This window comes from Thunnus albacares, chromosome 13 (assembly GCF_914725855.1).
Source record: "Thunnus albacares chromosome 13, fThuAlb1.1, whole genome shotgun sequence".
Lineage (NCBI taxonomy): Eukaryota > Metazoa > Chordata > Actinopteri > Scombriformes > Scombridae > Thunnus > Thunnus albacares.
The window spans coordinates 31,117,712-31,139,317 of record NC_058118.1 but is presented as its reverse complement, the minus strand read 5'-3'; the positions used below and the strand labels follow the sequence as shown (position 1 = coordinate 31,139,317).

At 38.1% G+C, this 21,606-nt stretch overlaps 3 protein-coding genes across 8 annotated transcripts in view; 2 read left to right on the top strand and 1 right to left on the bottom strand.

Annotated features, from left to right (window-relative positions):
* The window catches only part of dub (duboraya), a 14,818-nt gene extending 9,270 nt beyond the window's left edge, over positions 1-5,548 (top strand). For 2 of the 4 annotated variants that reach the window (XM_044371430.1, XM_044371427.1), the window contains exons 6-7: positions 819-1,220; positions 4,667-5,548. In XM_044371430.1, coding sequence (XP_044227365.1) covers positions 819-1,220; positions 4,667-4,693 — 429 coding nt within the window. In that variant the 3' untranslated portion in view covers positions 4,694-5,548. The remainder of the gene's footprint in view (positions 1-818; positions 1,221-4,666) is intronic. The other 2 variants (XM_044371429.1, XM_044371428.1) reach the window with 2 other exon arrangements.
* The window catches only part of alg8 (ALG8 alpha-1,3-glucosyltransferase), a 39,577-nt gene that overhangs the window by 832 nt on the left and 17,139 nt on the right, over positions 1-21,606 (bottom strand). The window contains exon 14 of one of the 2 annotated variants that reach the window (XR_006406896.1): positions 7,341-7,424. The gene's annotated coding sequence lies outside the window, so the exon portion shown is untranslated. Of the gene's footprint in view, positions 1-7,296; positions 7,425-21,606 lie in introns of those variants that run through there. The other variant, XM_044371426.1, reaches the window with a different exon arrangement.
* guca1d (guanylate cyclase activator 1d) lies at positions 10,301-21,194 on the top strand. Of its 2 annotated transcripts, XM_044371432.1 has the most exons (4): positions 10,301-12,300; positions 18,999-19,148; positions 20,225-20,312; positions 21,021-21,194. In XM_044371432.1, the coding sequence occupies exons 1-4, from the start codon at positions 12,106-12,108 to the stop codon at positions 21,143-21,145; spliced, it is 558 nt and encodes a 185-aa protein (XP_044227367.1). In that variant the 5' UTR covers positions 10,301-12,105; the 3' UTR covers positions 21,146-21,194. The 2 variants fall into 2 exon arrangements, with proteins under 2 accessions (XP_044227367.1, XP_044227366.1); XM_044371431.1 differs by lacking the exon at positions 21,021-21,194 and having other exon boundaries at positions 20,225-20,564.

Here is a 21,606-nt window from a genome sequence, read left to right as displayed (position 1 = left end):
CTCCACCTCCAGCAGCTACAACAGTAACATGCTGCTCTAACACTGATGCTTCACTATTAATAATCTAATGATGTCATATATAATAATATATCAGTCAGAGGGACCAAACCACTACTTTTACTGCAATACTTTAACTACATCAAGCTCATAATACTTATGTACTTTTACTGCAATACTTTAACTACATCAAGCTCATAATACTTATGTACTTTTACTGCAGTAAAATATCTGAATACTTCTTTCGCCACTGATTAAAGAATCATATAACAATCAATTCACTTAAATAAATAATAGTTTAACATAAAAAAAATCTACTAAAGGGCTACTTACTAGCCTTTTCAGAGGTGTCAGCAGCATCTCATGGCCTTCATCAGTTAATGGAGTTATCACATGACAGACGTTTCATACTTGGGTCATGTGATGATCACTAAACCATCTCCATGACAACTGAGCAGACTCACTCCACCAATGAAGACCATGACACTCAGTGGAAAGGTCAGGAAAAAACTAAATAAGTGGATTATTTAATCAAAAAAAGTTTATACTCCATCAAGCTCATAATACTTATGTACTTTTACTTGTAACGGAGTATTTTTAAATGTCTGTTCTGGTATTTTTACTTCATTAAAGGATCTAAATTCTTCTTCTATGACTGTCTCAGATTAACCTCCTACTGATCTCATCTATACTTGGTGGAACTCGTTGATTAATCGATTGACATGAAATTAATTGGCGACTATTTTGATAACTGATTAATTGTTTAAGTCTTTAAGTTTTCCAGTTTTCCATGATAATAAACTCATAACTATCTTATTCAGGGCAGAGCTCGCCACTCCATCCGCCGACGACCTCCATCCCGCCGCCACAGGAAGTCCAGCAGCGGAGACGAGGTGGGCGTGGCCAACGATGGAGGAGACACGCCCCTGACCTCCCCGAGCGAACCGGACGGCAAAACAGCAGAAGAAGAAGGAGGAGGAGGAGGAGAAGGAGAGGAGGACAAAACAGAGCGTCCTGAAGATGAAGATGAATCCCCCAAAGAAGATCAAGTGAAGAACGACGTCGAGCTCGGAGGAGAAGAAGAGATGAAGGAGGAGAAGAAGAAGGAGGAGGAGGATGATGGAGAGAAGATGAAGACAGAGGAGGAAAATCAGGAGAAAAGCTCAGGAGGGAAAGAAGAAGAAGAGCCGATGAGTGTAGACAGCAAAGAAGAGAAGAGCGAGGTGAGTCGTTTCATATTAAAAACAACAACATTTCTACCATCAATGATCAGATTGTGAGTTTATTCATCTGCAGAGAGAAGCTTGTTTTATATTTGATCATATTACAGTCAGAATCGTCTCCTCTCTGACCATCACTGCTCTCTGTCATCGTTTTCTCGAGTCGCTTCCACTTTGCCGTTTTTTCGAACGTGTGACGAATGAAACTCAATGCAGGTTTTTCAGATTAAAAGCCTTCCTGCGGCTCAGAGTCCCTCCTTCTGTTTGGCAAACAAACAAACAGCAAAGTAGAAGCAAATTCAATTAATCGCACGAGAAAATCTCTGCGTCTGAAACGTGTTCGGAGGTCAACTTCACTCACTAATCCACCGGTTGTTGTTGTGCGACTGTGTTTAGTAAACCCTGCAGGATCCGTACGGTGGTGAAGGAAGCGCTGACGAGTTCATCTGCTCTCCGTCTCGCGGCTCTACAGACGTCGTTTTAGTTCCTAAACGCTGCTTCGCTGAGCCGCAGCGTAACAAAGGTTTTTATTAATAATCTACTTTATTGATACAAAAGATCAGGTTCTTTATAGCTGATACATAGACATTTACAAAAAGTACGCAAGAATATTTTCCATAAACGTTTAATTATCTACGCTGGAAAACTTTGAGCCATTTCTAAATATGACCTTTATTTATACTTACTGGATATTATTACGATTACTTTCCTTATTGATTAATTGATTGTTATACAGATATTCAGTTTCATGTCAAAGAGACTCAAGAAACCAGAAAATATTCACATGTAAGAAGCTGCAATCAGAGAATTTGGACTTTTTTTTTTTCATTAAAAATGACTCAAAACAATCGATTATGAAAATAGTTGCAGATGAATTTTCCTGTCGAGCGTTTTGTTAAGTTGAAGCTCGTTAGAACAGCAGGAAGTGATCTGTGCTTTCTGCATCATTAACTTTGAACCTTTAACACTTGGAAATGTTAAAATATCTTATATTTTTCGAGTCGTGTCGTGCAAAGCAAACAAAGAATTAATCACCAGTTTGTTGACGTTCTGGTTGTTAATCACATGTGGATTTTGAGATGTGAGATGCTTAAAGACTGATGATGTAAACGTAGAGACACAGACGTCTCTTTTTACCTCTAGAGACGGTGTTTCCTCCTTTTTATAACTTCAGCAATGTTTGTATTTGACTTCATATAATCTGTTTAGCTCATCTCTGAGGGCGTCTGAGATGAACAACGATGAATCATTTCTGAGGATAAAAACGCGACGCTAACTTCCGTTTGACGTGGTTTTTTTTGGACAGTTTTAGTTCTGTCGTCCGAAGTTTCTTCTGATGTCTTTGTGCTTTAGTGTCGTCTGAATGATTTCAGGACACAAGCTGAGGTTGAACGTATCTGAATGTGCAGATGTTAAGAGTCAGAGATCTGAGGGTCTCCTCCACAGACAGTCTGGTAAAGAGTCGACCAGGAGTATTTCCAGTCTCCCTCCACCTATTACACACACACACACACACACACGTCCGTCGCTATCTGACAGTCTGGTATTCCTGATATGACAGTCCTGAAATAGTGATACAACGACAGCTGGTGTTGTGAGCAGGCTGAGGTGGTCTGTGTGTGTGTAGAACAGCCACTGGTCAGTGTTACATCCACACTGGTATCAGTTCTAACATCTAGAAACCATTTCAGTTTCATTGATGAATCAACTAAGGTTGCATCTCTATAATAATGAATACTAACAATAACTAATAAAAACCTCAACGTTTCCAGAGATACTAAATATGTCAGGTTGACTTTTTGTGAGATGAGAACTTGTAGCCTTCATCAGGGTCATCATCAAACACATTACAAACAACATTTAAATAAAGGAAGTTGGGTATGAACCAATCATATACAGACACATATCAGCCAATGGGGCGTCTGCAAAGACGGGTTGGATATGTGGTCATGTGACTTCAGGCCAATTGTCGTCCAAGAAGGGACATGGGTGACGCCATATTTGGTCCATTAACTAGAAAGGTGCAACTAGGGGTTGGTGGTACTTGGGTTTTTGTGCCTATTAGATACATTAGAAACACTTTGATTATGATAATAACAATAATAATAATAATAATAGCAAAGATAAAAGGCTTTATAAAGTGCTGTGTATAGAGGGAGCAGAAAGATGCATAATATTGACTTCTGTGAAATGTGACATGTAAAAAAAAAAACAACATTTGATGGAAGGATGCAGCTGTAAAACAATGGCAGTTGGGTTTGAACTGGAGTGTTTATAACGTGTGATAAGAAAGAGGAAATGTCAGTACGAGTCGCCTCTGAGCTCGTTTAGAAACAGTGTCGCCGTTATTTAGTTTGTCTACCGGAGCTGAAATTTACACTGTAAAACACCACGATCAGTATGTGTCTGGGTCACAATTTTAAAAAACAAATCTACACAGATCTGTGTCGAGATTGTTTTATCATTATTATTATTATTATTATTATTATCATAGACTGAACTCCCAAATATCAATAGTATCAGCTTAAAAATCCACTATCAGTTGGGTTTTAGTTTGAATATTTCTTGAACTTCATCATAGAACTTCAATGAAAAGCTGGAACAACAGGAAACATACATGATACACAATATACATGAGATACTGTCAGAAAGTGCGGAAGCAGCTATAATCTATATTTTATATAACTGTAATGTGTTGGTTGTGGCTCGTAGTGATGAACCTACAGAGACTCTGCAGCTCCTCTCGGCTTTACAGAGCTTTATAGTGAGTTTCAGCTCATTGTTTATCTGTCCGGCTGCAACTTTACTGTTCTGGTTCACTCTCAGCGTCTCATAGCGTCGTTTTCAGAGAGAAAAAGCTGTAAAAAGCTGCTGAACACTACCTGCTCACAGTTAGCTGTAGACTAGCTGGTGAACATAGTGGAGCATTTAGCAGTTAAAGAGCCAGATATTTCCCTCAGGAGTTGGTAGAGAGTAAAAACAGAAGCTAAAAGAGAGTGAATATTGGACTCACATTCACCAGGTGGACAGAAACACGACTCCACATGAATGATAATGTTGCTCCGTCACTGCTAGATGTGGAAATAAGCAACTGATTGCTAACAAGTTAGCAACAACTAATTTATAAGCTGATAGTATGACAAAAATACTTTTTACAGACTATTCTGCTGAAAACAAGTGAACAAAAAACATCATGTCAAGTTGCTTGAACCAGATTAAAACTATAAAGGATCAAGAACAGAACCCTGAGGAACGCCACAAGTAATTATTGACATTATCAATGTGACGATAATGTTGCTCCGTAACTGCTGGATGTGGAAATAAGCAACGTTTTACTAACATGTTCAACATATCAACTTAAACACGGCGGCTGAAGGGACATTTTTAAGGGGAAATGTGAGTTTTCATGCAGGATAATATTTGAACTCTGGTGTCTGTTTGTCAAACAGGAGACGACGTGTCAGAGTTCGACCTGATGAGTCGTCGGCCGTCCGGTCGACTCAGAGCACCGGAGTCGTGGATCAATCTACAATCTAGCAGACCTACAGGACACGCCCACTTTACTACACGACACACCCCCTTGACCCCTTGACCCCCGACCATCTCACTGCTCATGCCTAAACCAAGTGGGTGTGTCATGTAGTAAAGTGGGCGTGTCCTGCAGATAGACCCTACTTGGAGCCGTGAGGAGCCCCCTCTGTGGTGCTGGGAGGGAGACCCTGCGGCGGCGGCGGCGGCGAGGCGGGACCAGGCCTGATGAGCCTGGACATGAAACTGTGATCAGCTGCTCTTCATCACGGTTCGTTTCATCTCTTAACGTGGTCGAGATGAACGGAAGAACTGCGACTTTTGTAAAGAACGAATTTAACCGAAGACGCAGCTTTATTTCAGCTTGTGGCTCCGCTGAGAAGAAAAAATGATTGATGTGAATTTGTTTTTATTGATCCTTCACTCAAAAGCCTTTTTACACTGCAGCGCTGGATTTCCTTTTTTTGTATGAATACGATGTGATTTTATTTTTTCCATTACAGTGTTTTCTGTCTGATGTGAAGCCGGTTTGTGACGATGATGTCTGTATGTTTATTTAAAGCACTGATGCTTGTTGCAGTTAAAAACCTGAAGCCTTAATTTAATGTTCCATTAAAAAAAATATACAAGTTAATAAAATAAAACCATCAGTTTCTTTTTGGGAGGCTTTAAACTGTAAACAGGCACAGGAAGTAAAGAAACTACAAAGTCTGTCCTGAAGAAAAATGTTAAAAACTGGAGACGTCGTTTTGTCCTCAACAGCGAGAAAATGTTTGACACTGAAATTAAAATGCATATTTTTACTACGTTGTACTGTCCTGTGTGTCGTCTTTAGTTTTCACTCTGTATTTCTACCAGGAAGAGAGCAGTTAGACATCATCTCTGAGTCCTGACATCACTTCCTGTCTGGCTTCTGTAACTCTGTAGTTCAAGATGAGACAGTGGTGGAAAGTAACTAAATACATTTACTCAAGTACAGTTTGAGGTACTTGTACTTTACTTGAGTATTTCCATGTGATGCTACTTTCTACATTTCAGAGGGAAATATTGTACTTTCTACTCCACTACATTTATTTGACAGCTTTAGTTACTTTTCAGATGAAGATTTGACACAATGGATAATATAACAAGCTTTTAAAATACAACACATTGTTAAAGATGAAACCAGTGGTTTCCAACCTTTTTGTCTTTTGACGTCTTACAAAAAGCAGTGTGTAGTCGGGGTCACATTTCACATGTCTATGAGTTGTTAACAGCTCCACCAAATAGTGATTTTTCCCTCTAAACTTCTCACATGCTTTCATTTCAATAAATGTTCAAATGATCCAATATTTCAGCAAAAATCAAAGATTAGAGAAAAAGTCGGAAAACTGAAAACAGATTTGTGTATCAGAACTTTGTTTTTTCTTCTTTCCTCTCCCATTAATCATCTCACCACCCCTCAGATTTATCTGCTGACCCTTTGGAGGGGCCCGACCCCTAGGTTGGGAACCACTGGACTAAACTAGCTAACTGTATATAAAGTAGTGTAAACTAGCTCCACCTCCAGCAGCTACAACAGTAACATGCTGCTCTAACACTGATGCTTCACTATTAATAATCTAATGATGTCATATATAATAATATATCAGTCAGAGGGACCAAACCACTACTTTTACTGCAATACTTTAACTACATCAAGCTCATAATACTTATGTACTTTTACTGCAATACTTTAACTACATCAAGCTCATAATACTTATGTACTTTTACTGCAATACTTTAACTACATCAAGCTCATAATACTTATGTACTTTTACTGCAATACTTTAACTACATCAAGCTCATAATACTTATGTACTTTTACTGCAATACTTTAACTACATCAAGCTCATAATACTTATGTACTTTTACTGCAATACTTTAACTACATCAAGCTCATAATACTTATGTACTTTTACTGCAATACTTTAACTACATCAAGCTCATAATACTTATGTACTTTTACTGCAATACTTTAACTACATCAAGCTCATAATACTTATGTACTTTTACTGCAATACTTTAACTACATCAAGCTCATAATACTTATGTACTTTTACTGCAGTAGGATTTTTCATGCAGGATTTTTACTTGTAATGGAGTATTTTGCTGTATTAGTACTTTTACTGCAGTATTTCTTCCATCACTGTTCATTTGGTTCTGCACAAGAGACAATAAGAAAAACACATAAAATCATCAACCACATCTTTTAATATATAATAATGAATATTTATTGATATATTTTGTATTAATAATCTTAATCTGTAAATAGTACAATAATAAATGTCAAGTACCTGAAAACTGTACTTAAGTACAGAAGTTGAGTAAATCTACTTAGTTACTTTCCATCACTGTAAATAGATGATTGATAGAACATCTGATCTAATTTCAGTTGTTGTTTGGATGTTTGAAACACTTCAGCTGTGACTGTCAGCGCTCTGATTTACCACAGTGCACCCGACACCAAAATGCCTCTTTCTAAGAGAAATGATAGAGACTTTATAGCCAGCTGCTCCACATATTAAAGGACATCAGAGGACAAGTGATGGCGGAGTTAGTGGGGACACTACTTACAGCTCAGAGGTGACTGGAGGATTTCTCACAGCTGGCACGTCTCCACACGACTCACTCGCTCTTTAATCTACTGAAGACTCGTACCTGGAAAAGACACGAGGAAACCTGGCTGCTGAGTTTAAATCTTATTCTGGATAATCTGTTTGATCCTCTGATAGACTCACATCCAGTCTCACTGCTGCACGAAAGCAGCATCTTCTAATAAAATGTGAAATAAAAAGCAAAGAAAGCCACAGAGTGAAATGTTCAGGTGTTACTGAGCAGACAGAAATGTACTTTCAGCCTTTTATAAAGACGTGTGCAGCTAATATTAGCAAGCTGCAGGAAAAATACAGTAATGCTAACGTTAAACAGTAAGCTAACGTTCTGTTGAAGATTAGCTGATTAGGTTGTATTTGGTGATTTTGTGTTTGTGTGGCACCGTTGTGTTTTATATCCTGAGCAGGAAGGAGTTAGAAAATAACGTTTAAACACACAAGTCATTTAAATCAAACACTGATTAAGTTCCATTCATGTGCATTTATAGGGCTAACATTAACGTTAGCTTCTCCAGCAGGCTAACGTCACCTGAACTTTATGTATCGGTGAGTCGGCTGAGTTTCAGTGCAGCTGATTCCTCTTATGAACTGATGTTTATGTCATGAGTTTTGCATATTTTGATCATAAAATAAAATAAAAAGTATTATTGACCTTCTGCTGATGCTAGAGGAAACGTCAGAGGATCAAAGTTACTGCAATTCACCCTGAGAGGAACATGAACGTGTGGAGCAGATTTTATGACAATAAATCCATCCAAGAGTAGTCAAAACATTTCATTAAAAACACAAAAGTCAAGCTCATGGTGGCGCTAGAGGAGAAGGATTCATCCTCTGGAGAACATGAACGTCTGAACTAACCTGAAGATAATCGGTTAATTATCACAGACGAGAACCAGAAAACACTCCGAACTGACTCCAGAACGACACGTAGCAGCGTTTTCATCTGTCTGTGTTTTATAAAACCTTTAAACACATCACTGTTAAACAATAATGATGTTTAATGACGCTGTGGTTCAGGTCTGGTTGGGTTTACGGAAAGGTTCACAGTTATTACGGCCACTAGATGATCTGAACTAACTGTAGCTCGTTTTTGGGTAATTACTCAAATATTCACACATGGGAAGCTGAACTTTTTGCTTAAAAAGTTGTTTAAACGATTATTTTGAGATATTTCAGTAGCGTGTCCAACAAAAACTTGTACATATAAATGAACGTCCGTTACATTCAAGCTAAACGAGCCAGATAAATCTCTCTGTATTTCACAGTATACCAGAGTTTTTAATCTGGTGTCGGGTTTGACATATCCGGCTAACATCCGGTTAGCTCTCTGCTAATTTGAAGGGGGAAAAGGTCATTTAATAGTGCGGCTCTTCTAGACCTTCCAGATGTTATCGGACCGAATGGATCAAATTATGAGTCATTTCGTTGGGGGTTGTGTGACACTCAAAACAATTTATCCATCATTTTACAGCCGTAACGGAGTCGGCTACGGCGTTTTTGTAATTACTCTCACTGCCAGAAGGGGAGACAACAGTCTGCAGCTTTAAAGTATTTAAATTTTTCACAAAGTTGCATCTATTATTGTGTATTTAAATGTTTTTACTTTTTGTGATGCATGATGTGATATCTAGTCATGCAAGCTGAAGATGAGTTTCTGCTTTTGTGCAAAGCAGGTGGACAATAAAGTTGTTTTGATTTGAAAAACCTCTCAGTGAAGACGGCTGGACGGACTGAAGCAGAAATTATTTCAGTTCTGACTGAAACTAATATTTAGATTGTAAGATCTCGGTGGTAGAAATGGACAAACAGCATTATCACACCGGACTCAGACTCTCCTTCATTCTGCATCATTAAAGTCTAATAAAAGCTGAGCAGCTCTGATTGGACCTGCTGGCAGGACGAGCTGCTGCTCTGATTAACACGCATATAGTTTCTCAGTAAAGCTGCTGCTGATGATCAGTTTGGCTCTTCGGGGGTTTGGCTGAATTAGTCAGGTTCCAGTTTTCTTTCCACAGTTTTGACGGTGATGATTTAAAGCCTTTGCATGACAAAAAGCTGCAAGTATAAACTTCACAAAAACCCACAAGTTAAGAAGAAAATCAGATTCATCTTCATCATCTCATGGAGGGAGCATCATCTTCACCAATCAGAGCGAAACTTAAGTGCCATTTTTAAATCTGTCATACTTTTTCTCTCTTATCCTGCATGATGCAATATTTAATATATTTCACATTGATTATGTTTAGATCTATGACTTAAGATTATTTTCATTATTAATTAACTTCCAGATGATTTGTTTTGTCTATAAAATGTTAGAAAATAGTGAAAATGCCTGTTATAACTTCTTACAGCTCAGGTCTTGTTTTGTTTGATCAGCAATAATATTAACTTTACTGTCATGTACGACACAGAAAAGCTGCAAATTTTTGGCCTTTTTGCTAAAAAAAACTGATTAATTTTCTGTCGATCAATTAATCGATTAATCACTTATTTGTTGCAGCTCTGAAGAGACATCGTTCAACACCTTTAGACTGGAAATTTAAGACTTTTCAACACTGCAGATCCCTGGAAAACCTTTTTCTCTCTGAACACATGGAACAGTAGATGAAAAATGTTTAGCTTAGCTTAGCACAAACACTGGAAACAGAGGGAAACTGCTAGCGTAGCTCCATCGTAAGAGAAAAAGATACAAAGTCGTCTGTAATTTTTTTAGATGTGAATGCTCGTTTTGTCTTTTATTTGCTGAGAATGTTTCTGTGACCTTTGACCTCTTGTTGATAACTGTATGTCGTCTGTATTCTACCTAATGTTACACATTCTATGTATTCTAGTTTCATTTTATATTATTATTATTATCAAGTGGGTTTATTTTCCATCTTCTGTACATTTACATGTTTTTATGTTCATTTTAGGTCTTTTTTTGTTGTTGTATGAAAGCTGCTGTACAAATAAAGTTATTTGGAGCCATCATCAAAGCACTCCTGAGGGAGAAGAAGAGGGCACTGAGGTCCAGGGACATGGAGGAGCCCTGCAGTCAGACAGAGCTGAACTGTTCCTTCAGTAGATTCGATATGCACCCAGCGACGAGGACACCTCCGACCCTCCGAACATCTCTGCTGACCAGGTGAGGAGGTGCCGAGTAGACTCCAGAGCCTGTTAACCCCTCGGCTGTGTGTCAGACTCTGGCACCTCTTTAACCTCAGCTTACGCCTGGAGAAGCGACTACAGGCCGGTAGCATTAACCTCACACACATCATGAAGGCTTCTGAAAGACCGGTCCTGGATTCCCTCCGGCCACTGGTCAAGCCTCCAGTTCACCCACCAACCGGATGTCAGAATGGACGACGCCATTACATCACTGCTATGACAGAGTTTCCACGAAGCTACGTACACACTACAACGCCAAGCCGGCATTTCACATTTACTCTGGAGGACGTTGTAGAAAAGCTTTTGGGGGAGAAAAAGGCTGTTTTAGTCTGAACGGAGGCCAAAACAAAGAGAAAAAGACACAATTGCCTATTGAGGACGTGGTCTCACGCTGCCACAAACACCTCTGACCCAGAATTTCCATTGGCTGCCTTGAACCTGTTGATACTTTAGCTAAAAGTTAAATATTAATGAAACTGAACATCAGATGATGAGTCACCTTTCATCAACCACAGATGACCTGAGCAACTCTGGGAAAACAACCCGTGTAGGCGTCGCATTGAGGAACCTCCTTGTCTGAACCAGGACACCCAGGAGACTGTGTTATATAACCATCCTGTTTCCAGGGCCAGCACCCAACCCTCACCTTAACTCAGCAGGTAAAGCCTCTTGGCTTGGCCTCTGGCAGCACAGCCCTGCGGCAGGTCGACCTGATCTCATTAGGGAGTTATTTTAGGTGCATCCTTGATTCTTCCTTCAGGACCTAAGAGGGTTAGAGAGTCCTGAGGTTTGCTCTCTGCCTGCAGAGTCACTGCAGCCTGGATGTCGGCCGGCTCGACCCTCCTGCTGAAGCCTGCTGGCTTTCATGCAACGGATTTCTAAAATTAATCATTTTTCTTCAATTGGACCCCAAAAAGGTTCCAAGAAAAGGATTGTAAAACCTTTACGAAGCTCCTGCTGTAAACTTGTTCTCATTTTTCTTCTTCTGTCGCCATAAAGGATCCAAGAAAAGGACTGTAAAACGCTTTATAAAGCTCCTTCTGTCACATTTTTGTCATTTTTCTTCTTCTGTCACCTTGAAGGGTCCCAAATAAGGACAGTAATCTCCTTTGTCAAGCTCTTACTGAAGACTTTTTGTAATTTTTGTTCCTCTGTCCCCATTAAGGGTCCCAGAAAAGGACTCTAAACCTCTTCGTCAAGCTCCTGTTGGCACCGTATTTCATCTTCTACTGTAGTGAAGGATCCGATAAAAGGACTCTACACCCCTTTTCGAAGCTCCTGCTGCAAGCTTTGTCATTTTTCTTCCCTTGACCACATAAAGGGTCAGAGATCAGGGCTGTAAACTCCTTTATTAGGCTCCTGCTTTCACATTTTTGTTGTTTTTCTTCTTCTGTTCCCTTAAAGGGGTCCAGAAACAGGACCTCTGTCGTCTTCTTCTACTTTCATTCATTGAGGATCAAGAGGCCTGCATCGCTCGTCGGTCTTTTGCCGCTTTCGTCCCTTCTTCCTCTCAGTCTTCCTCCTCTCCTCCTTCATCTGCTCGAGGTCTTGTTGTCATTTAACTGCGTGGAACCGCTCCGATGGGGAACCACGGCTCGAACCTGGACGACATCCTGGCGGAGGACATGCATCACTGGTACAACAAGTTCATGCGAGAGTCTCCGTCGGGCCTCATCACGCTGTTCGAGCTGAAGGCCATCCTGGGCCTGAAGGGCATGAGCGAGGACGCCAACAGCTACGTGGATCAGGTGTTCTTCACCTTCGACATGGACGGGGTGAGACGCACACGCACTCAGTAAATGTCCTGAAACAAACGCTGTCTCAATATAACGAGTTCATTTCTGTTAAATTCCAAAAATCTAGTTTTGGGAGTCGTGCTTTGGTTTGACTGGACTGGAAGCAAAGGTCAAAAGTAACTGAGTACTTTTACTCAAGTACTCTCCTTGAGTACAGCTCTGAGATACTTGTACTTCACTTGAATATTTGTACTCTGTCCTACTTTTACTTCTACTTCTCTACATCTGAAAGCTCCTATTTAAATAGAGATTTTACTTAAAAACAACATAATATACGTTCTGCTGCACGAGTACTTTTGATACTTTATCTGCTGATAATACTTCTGTACTTCTACTCAAGTAAAAGTACTCAAGTAAGAGCTCAGACTTTTACGTATAATGGAGTATTTTTACATTGAAGTATTGTTAATGTTAAGTAAAAGATGATTTTTTTAAGAATAAAAGTCCAGATTCTCTGATTCCAGCTTCTTAAATGTGAATATCTTCTAGTTTCTTTGGTCTCTGTGACAGTAAACTGAATATCTTTGTGTTGTGGACAAAACAAAACATTTGAGGACGTCGTCTGATCCACATTTTTCACCATTTTTCTGACATTTTATGGACCAAATGACTAATCAATTAATTGAGGAAATAATCAACAGGTTTGACCAAAACCTTTTGGATAATTATGCCAAAAATACACATCTGTCAAAGGTCAAGTTCATTTTGGTAGTGCTGTTGGTGGGAGTGGAGGCCCCTGCAGCTCACTGGTTCTACTGGCCTTTAACCACAAACCAGTTGACTGAAGAAACCAGATTCTGCTTCAGGTGTCAGTGAAGAGCTGCAGGCTGCAAACCAGGAAGCTCTTCTACAACATCTGTATTTCCACTAAGTTCTGAGTTTCAACACAAACAACATGACTTTGTTAAAGGACGAATTTCCAGTGTTCCCAGTGTGTTAAACCAGCAGTCAGGTGTCTGTAATCATTCCTCCTGTTCATACTGGATATTAAAAGATCCTTCAAATGTGCTTTCAATGGAAGTGATGGAGGATAAAATCCACAGTGTGTCCACACAGTCATTTAAAAGTCTGTGTGAAGCTTCTATTCAGCTTCATCAGTCTGAGTTAGTCATATCAAGTGGATATCTGACACATTTACAGTCTTTTTAGCATCAAATTCCCTCTTTGTGTTTCCCTGTTGAGCTGCAGGTGGAAGTATAGTAACAAAAAGAGGAACTTTGGCACTAAAAAGACTGTAACGTTGAAAGATATCTACTTGATTTGACTCGTTTGAATGGCTGAAGCTTCATATTAGCTTCAGACTGTGGATTTTGTCCTCCATCACTTCCATTGTAAGGTCATTATGAAGGGATCTTCTACTGGTCAGTATGAACAGGAGGAATGATTACAGCAAGAAAAACAGCTTTAATGTTCATTTGGGCTCCTGACTGTTGGTTTAAAACACACTTGATAAACTGTGAACTCGTCCTTTAAGAGCTGTGTTTCATCTGACCAACAGTCCAAAACCCAAAGATGTTCAGTTTAATGACAGAAAACCTGAAAATATTCAGATTAGAGAAGCTAAAATCCTGGAGGTGATGGAGAAGTCCTCCATCACTTCCATTGTAAGGTCATTATGAAGGGATCTTCTAATGGTCAGTATGAACAGGAGGAATGATTACAGCAAGAAACAACAGCTTTAATGTTCATTTGAAGACTGACTGTTGGTTTAAAACACTTGATAAACTGTGAACTCATCCTTTAAACTTCAGTAAAACTTTAATTTGACTTTTGAAGTATTGAGGTTTTCAGTTCTACTTGATACATAAGTGCAGAACTGTCGACACTGCTGACAGCTGGAAGATAATTCACAGTATTTTGTATTTTTACTTTTCTGTTCCACTGGAGAAAACTTTTGACTTCCTGTGGTGGAAACTGTGAAGGTGAAACTACGTCTTCAGGGTCTGTGATGTTCTGCAGACAGATTTACTGTGATAACAACAGGATGTCACAGCGTTTTCACAACAGATGTGATGACGTCGTTGAACATTTCTACACTAAACTGACCTGTGACCTTTCTACTGAGCTTCATCTCAAGAGAAACTACAGAGACAGAAAAATATTCAGAATTACTCAAAATGACGTATGAAGTCGTATCGTATCTGTAAAGCTTGAAACTGAGTTTTTTGTTTGTGATTTAATGTTTTATGTAAGAAGTTTTGACAGTATTTTGGTTCCCATGTTGGTGGAAACATTAACTAACTAACTGCTCTTCTACATTTTACATAAATGAATAATACTATATAAAAGCTCACAGGCTGTTCTGTTTTTATACGAACATGTGGAGCCTCTACAAGTAAATATTATATTTACTTTGATTTTTCATGAATATTAACAGATTAAATGTGAGATTTGATTTAAGCAAAACAATTAGTGGATTAAACTGTCAGTTCGTCAACAGATGATTAATTGGCAGCAGTTTTGTAATTAAAGGTTTTGGTCGTTTTTGTATAATTGCAAACTAAATGTTTGAATTTTACAAAGTTCTACAATGTGACAATCAAACATTAACTAATCAGTTTAATGATTTTATAAACTTTTTTTGATTAAATAATCCACTTATTTAGTTTTTTTCCTGACCTTTCCACTGTGTGTCATGGTCTTCATCGGTGGAGTGAGTCTGCTCAGTTGTCATGGAGATGGTTTAGTGATCATCACATGACCCAAGTATGAAACATCTGTCATGTGATAACTCCATTAACTGATGAAGGCCATGAGATGCTGCTGACACCTCTGAAAAGGCTAGTAAGTAGCCCTTTAGTAGATTTTTTTTTATGTTAAACTATTATTTCCAAAGTGAATTGATTCTTATATGATTCTTTAATCAGTGGCGAAAGAAGTATTCAGATATTTTACTGCAGTAAAAGTACATAAGTATTATGAGCTTGATGTAGTTAAAGTATTACAGTAAAAGTACATAAGTATTATGAGCTTGATGTAGTTAAAGTATTGCAGTAAAAGTACATAAGTATTATGAGCTTGATGTAGTTAAAGTATTGCAGTAAAAGTACATAAGTATTATGAGCTTGATGTAGTTAAAGTATTGCAGTAAAAGTACATAAGTATTATGAGCTTGATGTAGTTAAAGTATTGCAGTAAAAGTACATAAGTATTATGAGCTTGATGTAGTTAAAGTATTGCAGTAAAAGTACATAAGTATTATGAGCTTGATGTAGTTAAAGTATTGCAGTAAAAGTACATAAGTATTATGAGCTTGATGTAGTTAAAGTATTGCAGTAAAAGTACATAAGTATTATGAGCTTGATGTAGTTAAAGTATTGCAGTAAAAGTACATAAGTATTATGAGCTTGATGTAGTTAAAGTATTGCAGTAAAAGTACATAAGTATTATGAGCTTGATGTAGTTAAAGTATTGCAGTAAAAGTACATAAGTATTATGAGCTTGATGTAGTTAAAGTATTGCAGTAAAAGTACATAAGTATTATGAGCTTGATGTAGTTAAAGTATTGCAGTAAAAGTACATAAGTATTATGAGCTTGATGTAGTTAAAGTATTGCAGTAAAAGTACATAAGTATTATGAGCTTGATGTAGTTAAAGTATTGCAGTAAAAGTACATAAGTATTATGAGCTTGATGTAGTTAAAGTATTGCAGTAAAAGTACATAAGTATTATGAGCTTGATGTAGTTAAAGTATTGCAGTAAAAGTAGTGGTTTGGTCCCTTTGACTGATATATTATTATATATGACATCATTAGATTATTAATAGTGAAGCATCAGTGTTAGAGCAGCATGTTACTGTTGTAGCTGCTGGAGGTGGAGCTAGTTTACACTACTTTATATACAGTTAGCTAGTTTAGTCCAGTGGTTCCCAACCTAGGGGTCGGGCCCCTCCAAAGGGTCAGCAGATAAATCTGAGGGGTGGTGAGATGATTAATGGGAGAGGAAAGAAGAAAAAACAAAGTTCTGATACACAAATCTGTTTTCAGTTTTTGGACTTTTTCTCTAATCTTTGATTTTTGCTGAAATATTGGATCATTTGAACATTTATTGAAATGAAAGCATGTGAGAAGTTTAGAGGGAAAAATCACTATTTGGTGGAGCTGTTAACAACTCATAGACATGTGAAATGTGACCCCGACTACACACTGCTTTTTATAAGACGTCAAAAGCCAAAAAGGTTGGAAACCACTGGTTTCATCTTTAACAATGTGTTGTATTTTAAAAGCTTGTTATATTATCCATTGTGTCAAATCTTCATCTGAAAAGTAACTAAAGCTGTCAAATAAATGTAGTGGAGTAGAAAGTACAATATTTCCCTCTGAAATGTAGAAAGTAGCATCACATGGAAATACTCAAGTAAAGTACAAGTACCTCAATATTTTTACGTAGATACAGTACTTAAGTAAATGTATTTAGTTACTTCCCACCAGTGTCTTTAACTCACTTGTTTACTTGTTGAAATCTAATGATTGAAATGTGATTTTCTGACTATAACTGTTCAATAACTTCACTGGATCTAAACGGTTGTGCAGCTTCAGGCTGCAGCAGCTTCATCGGCTCTCTGTCTAATTGGTTTATGGCGTTAGCGTGCAGAGCTATTATCTGCTGGGACTGTTTATGCCGAGCTAAGTGGATTCAGTCAACGATGATGAAGTTCAGTAAGGATGTTCTGAGAGTTCAGGGATTGAAGTTCATCAGTGAAGGACGGCAGCAGATCAAAGTTCAATTTGATGTGTCATCATATAAAGTAAATCGTCCATCTCAAACCTGAACTATGCTTTATATTCACTTATCTTTATTTCATTGTTTTTTTGATTTATTCATTTTTATTTTATATATTTAGTATTTTACTTTAGTAGCCTCTTTCTCTGATCTCACTTGAATGTTTTTCAATTAATTGTTAAAGTCAATAATCAAGCAAAAAAAAAAAACAGATTTTAGTTTCTGTAATCTGAATATTTTCAGGTTTTCTGTCATTAAACTGAACATCTTTGGGTTTTGGACTGTTGGTCAGATGAAACACAGCTCTTAAAGGACGAGTTCACAGTTTATCAAGTGTGTTTTAAAGCAACAGTCAGGAGCCCAAATGAACATTAAAGCTGTTTCTCTTGCTGTAATCATTCCTCCTGTTCATACTGACCATTAGAAGATCCCTTCATAATGACCTTACAATGGAAGTGATGGAGGACAAAATCCACAGTCTGAAGCTAATATGAAGCTTCAGCGTCCAAATGAGTCAAATCAAGTAGATATCTTTCAACGTTACAGTCTTTTTAGTGCCAAAGTTCCTCTTTTTGTTACTATACTTCCACCTGCAGCTCAACAGGGAAACACAAAGAGGGAATTTGATGCTAAAAAGACTGTAAATGTGTCAGATATCCACTTGATATGACTAACTCAGACTGCTGAAGCTGAATAGAAGCTTCACACAGACTTTTAAATGACTGTGTGGACACACTGTGGATTTTATCCTCCATCACTTCCATTGAAAGCACATTTGAAGGATGTTTTAATATCCAGTATGAACAGGAGGAATGATTACAGACACCTGACTGCTGGTTTAACACACTGGAAACACTGGGAACTGGTCCTTTAATGGACAAAATAACAATTTTAACAACATGTACAGACAACAAGACAAAACAGATCCTGTGTGTGTAGTTGTTTGTAAGAAGTAAATATTGTATTTGTATGAAGAGACAGAAGAACAGAGTGAAGCAGAAATGCAGGTAGAAGAAAAGCTGATGATTCCTGGAGGATCAAAACTGTCCCAAAAACATCTTTAGGTCGAGCCGTTTCACAGCAAAGTCCACATTTCTAACCTCTGCGTCCTAGAAAATATGTTTATATTCGACCAAACTAACGCTGCTGAATCACGTTTTCTGAAGCCGTTGAGTTCAGACACCTGCAGCTTCACGTTGTCAGTCTCTGTGTGATGCTGTTACTAGTTTCTAAACAAACTGACGTGATCAAACTCTTCATGATGAAGGAACATGACTCAGTGCAGCGGTGTGACTCACTGACGTGTTTTTAATCAGATATATCAGACTGTAGATACACACACAATACTTGTTAGCAGATCAGTTCATTGTTGGTTTGGATCGAAACATGTAGACGAAGATAGAAAATCAGCAGAATGATCCTTTAATCAAAGTGTTTTAGTCGTGTAAATGTAAACTCAGAACTCAGGATGTGAAGCTTGTGTTAATTAACGTAATTAGGAAACAATTTGAACGTAATTTCTAGGTTTTTCTACATCAAACGTTTCATTACGGGTCAATAACAGTGTTCAGACTCTTCATCATCATCATGTCTGTTTCTTAATATTTGTTTTTTGTGCAGTTTTCTATTTTGTTGTTATATTCAGGTGTTAAGATTACGATCAGTCAACAAGCAGAATAAACTCTAGTTACTGTAATTAGAAAGTGAAAGTGTTTAATTTTAGTATCAGTTAGATTTCAGCGTCAGAAACTGCTGAAAGCTGAAAGTAAAACTCTGCTTTGTTTCACTGGACAAAAGAAGCCAAAGTTATCAAATGTTAAATGTTTTCTTGATACAAGCAGAAAGATTATAATAAAAAAAGAAATAATAAAACTACAAATCTGACCAAACATTCATTTATAGAAATCATAGTTTAGCATCATCAGGGTTTAACGTCCTTGTTCTCTGTCTTGCAGGACGGTTACATCGACTTTGTGGAATACATCGCAGCCATCAGTCTGATGCTGAAAGGAGAAATCAACCAGAAACTAAAGTGGTACTTTAAACTGTTCGACCAGGACGGAAACGGAAAGATCGACAAGGAGGAACTGGAGACCATCTTCTCGGTAATAAATCACCTCATCACACAAACTCAGTACATTTACTCAAATACTGTACTTCAAACTGTAGATAACTGTATATAAAGTAGTGTAAACTAGCTCCACCTCCAGCAGCTACAACAGTAACATGCTGCTCTAACACTGATGCTTCACTATTAATAATCTAATGATGTCATATATAATAATATATCAGTCAGAGGGACCAAACCACTACTTTTACTGCAATACTTTAACTACAACAAGCTCATAATACTTATGTACTTTTACTGCAATACTTTAACTACATCAAGCTCATAATACTTATGTACTTTTACTGCAGTGAAGTATCTGAGTACTTCTTCTGTATGTGAGTCTTTCCATAAGAAGTTAATGGATGTTTAAAACTCTTGAAATTTTAAGTTTTATGATATTAAGCACATTGTTCACATCTGAAGTTGCCTTTCAAAGAAGTAAAACCATTAAATTAAATTAAAGGAGAAAGTCAGTGTTGATGAGTTGAGTATAACTATCAGTGTTCAGATCTCGACAGTGAAGCCGACCTGCAGGAACTGATTCAGCAGAATGAAGCCGCTGCCGCTCCAACAGAAAACTGGGCTGGATTAAGTCTGAAATTAGACAAGTGTTAATCTGCTGAATGAGCTCAATCTATCAGCCGACAGGAAGCTGCTGAAGTGGGGCGATCGACTCCGACGACGTCAGTCCGGTCTGAGGGACATCCGCGACCCTGGTCTGCTGATGTAGAGCAGCACCGACGGCGGAGGACAAATTGACCCAGATTTAAGATTTAATGATAAGATGTTATAATCAGCATGTAGTTAAATGTTAATGGAAACAGAATATTTAAAATTTGAATTTGAAAAGTTAAAGTTCCTGAAATGGAAAACAGAGAAAAGCTTAAATGTAAATGTGTAATGGAAAATAAAAACTAGTGTGGGTGAAATGATCAGTATTATTCTCATAATCTGAGTGACTCATGAACGAAGCTGCTGTGTGAGCCGCAGATTCTGACCTTTTAAAAGTTAAAAGGAAACGGAGCCGCTGATATCACTGACCTGTTGTTGTTGTTGTGTCGCTCTCTGCAGGCCATCCAGGACATCACACGGAACAGAGACATCGATCCTGAGGAGATCGTCTCGCTCATATTTGAGAGGATCGATATAAAGAAAGAAGGTAACGAACGGCGACTCGTTACTGTGTTTAACAAACTGGTTAGCTTAAAGCAAACTGCAGCTTTTAAAAGGACCAGTTCACAAGTTACAAGTGTCTTAAAGCAACAGTCAGGAGCTCAAATGAACATTAAACATGTTTTTTTCTTGCTGTAATTATTCCTCCTGTTCAAACAAACAACAGATAGAGATAAAAATGATCACTTCATTATGCAAGATTTTGAAATAAAGAACATTTTTGCTCTGTATAGTGTCTGACTGTGTGAAGAATGTTTGCACAGGAAGTGCTTATTTATAGAGCTGCAACTAACGATTATTTTCTCAATTAATCAAGATCTTTATAATCTATAAAACATCAGATAACTCAAAGATATTCAGTTTACTGTCATAGAAACTACAGAAACCAGAAAATATTCACATTTAACAAGCTGGAATCAGAGAATTCAGACTTTTGTTCTTAACAAAAAAAGACTCCAAATGATTAATCGATTATCAAAATAGTTGGCGATTAATTTAATAGTTACAATTAATCAATTAATTGTCTAATCATTGCAGCTCTACGTATTTATATGTTGTATGATTGCGTGTCATGTGGATCATTTCCAACGATATGACGAACGGTACGGAAATGAAAATTAATTCATTTACACACAGTTTCCTGAGAAAGGCACCATTATAACCCCTCAACCGTCTTTTGACCTTTGACCCCCAGGTGAAATGACCCTGGAGGAGTTCATCGAGGGTGCCAAAGGCCATGATGACATCATGGAAATGCTGAAGAGTATAATGGACCTGACGCCGGTGTTAATCATCATTGTGGAGGGAAGAGCAAACTGAGAGCCGACAAAGCGGGGACGACAAAGACTGACTGAAGCAGAACCCCAAACCCCCGCCCCCCCCCAAGTATAAACCCCGCCCCCCTCCATCCACACAAAAAGAAAAGACTTGCCCCCCCCCTCACAGAGAGTCACCTGACATGTTCTGATGAGAGCGAGGCAGCAGGAGCCGATGGACTGTGATTGGCCGCCACCGCTCCTCGTCTCCAGACGTTGGGACGAAAGAGGAACTCTGAACGCTTTGATGTTTCTGTTTCCAGCCGTCATTCTGAGTCTCACTTTCAGTTTCCAGAGATAAATATGTCCAGAGCTGAGTGTCGAACATCAATCAATCATCCATCATCAAATCATTTCTGGTGCTCGTATCATAAACTTTTCAAATGATCCCCATCTTTAAATCTGTCCGGCTGAATTTTGGGGGAAAAATGTTTAAAATGAAGCAAAAACATGTAAAATATATTT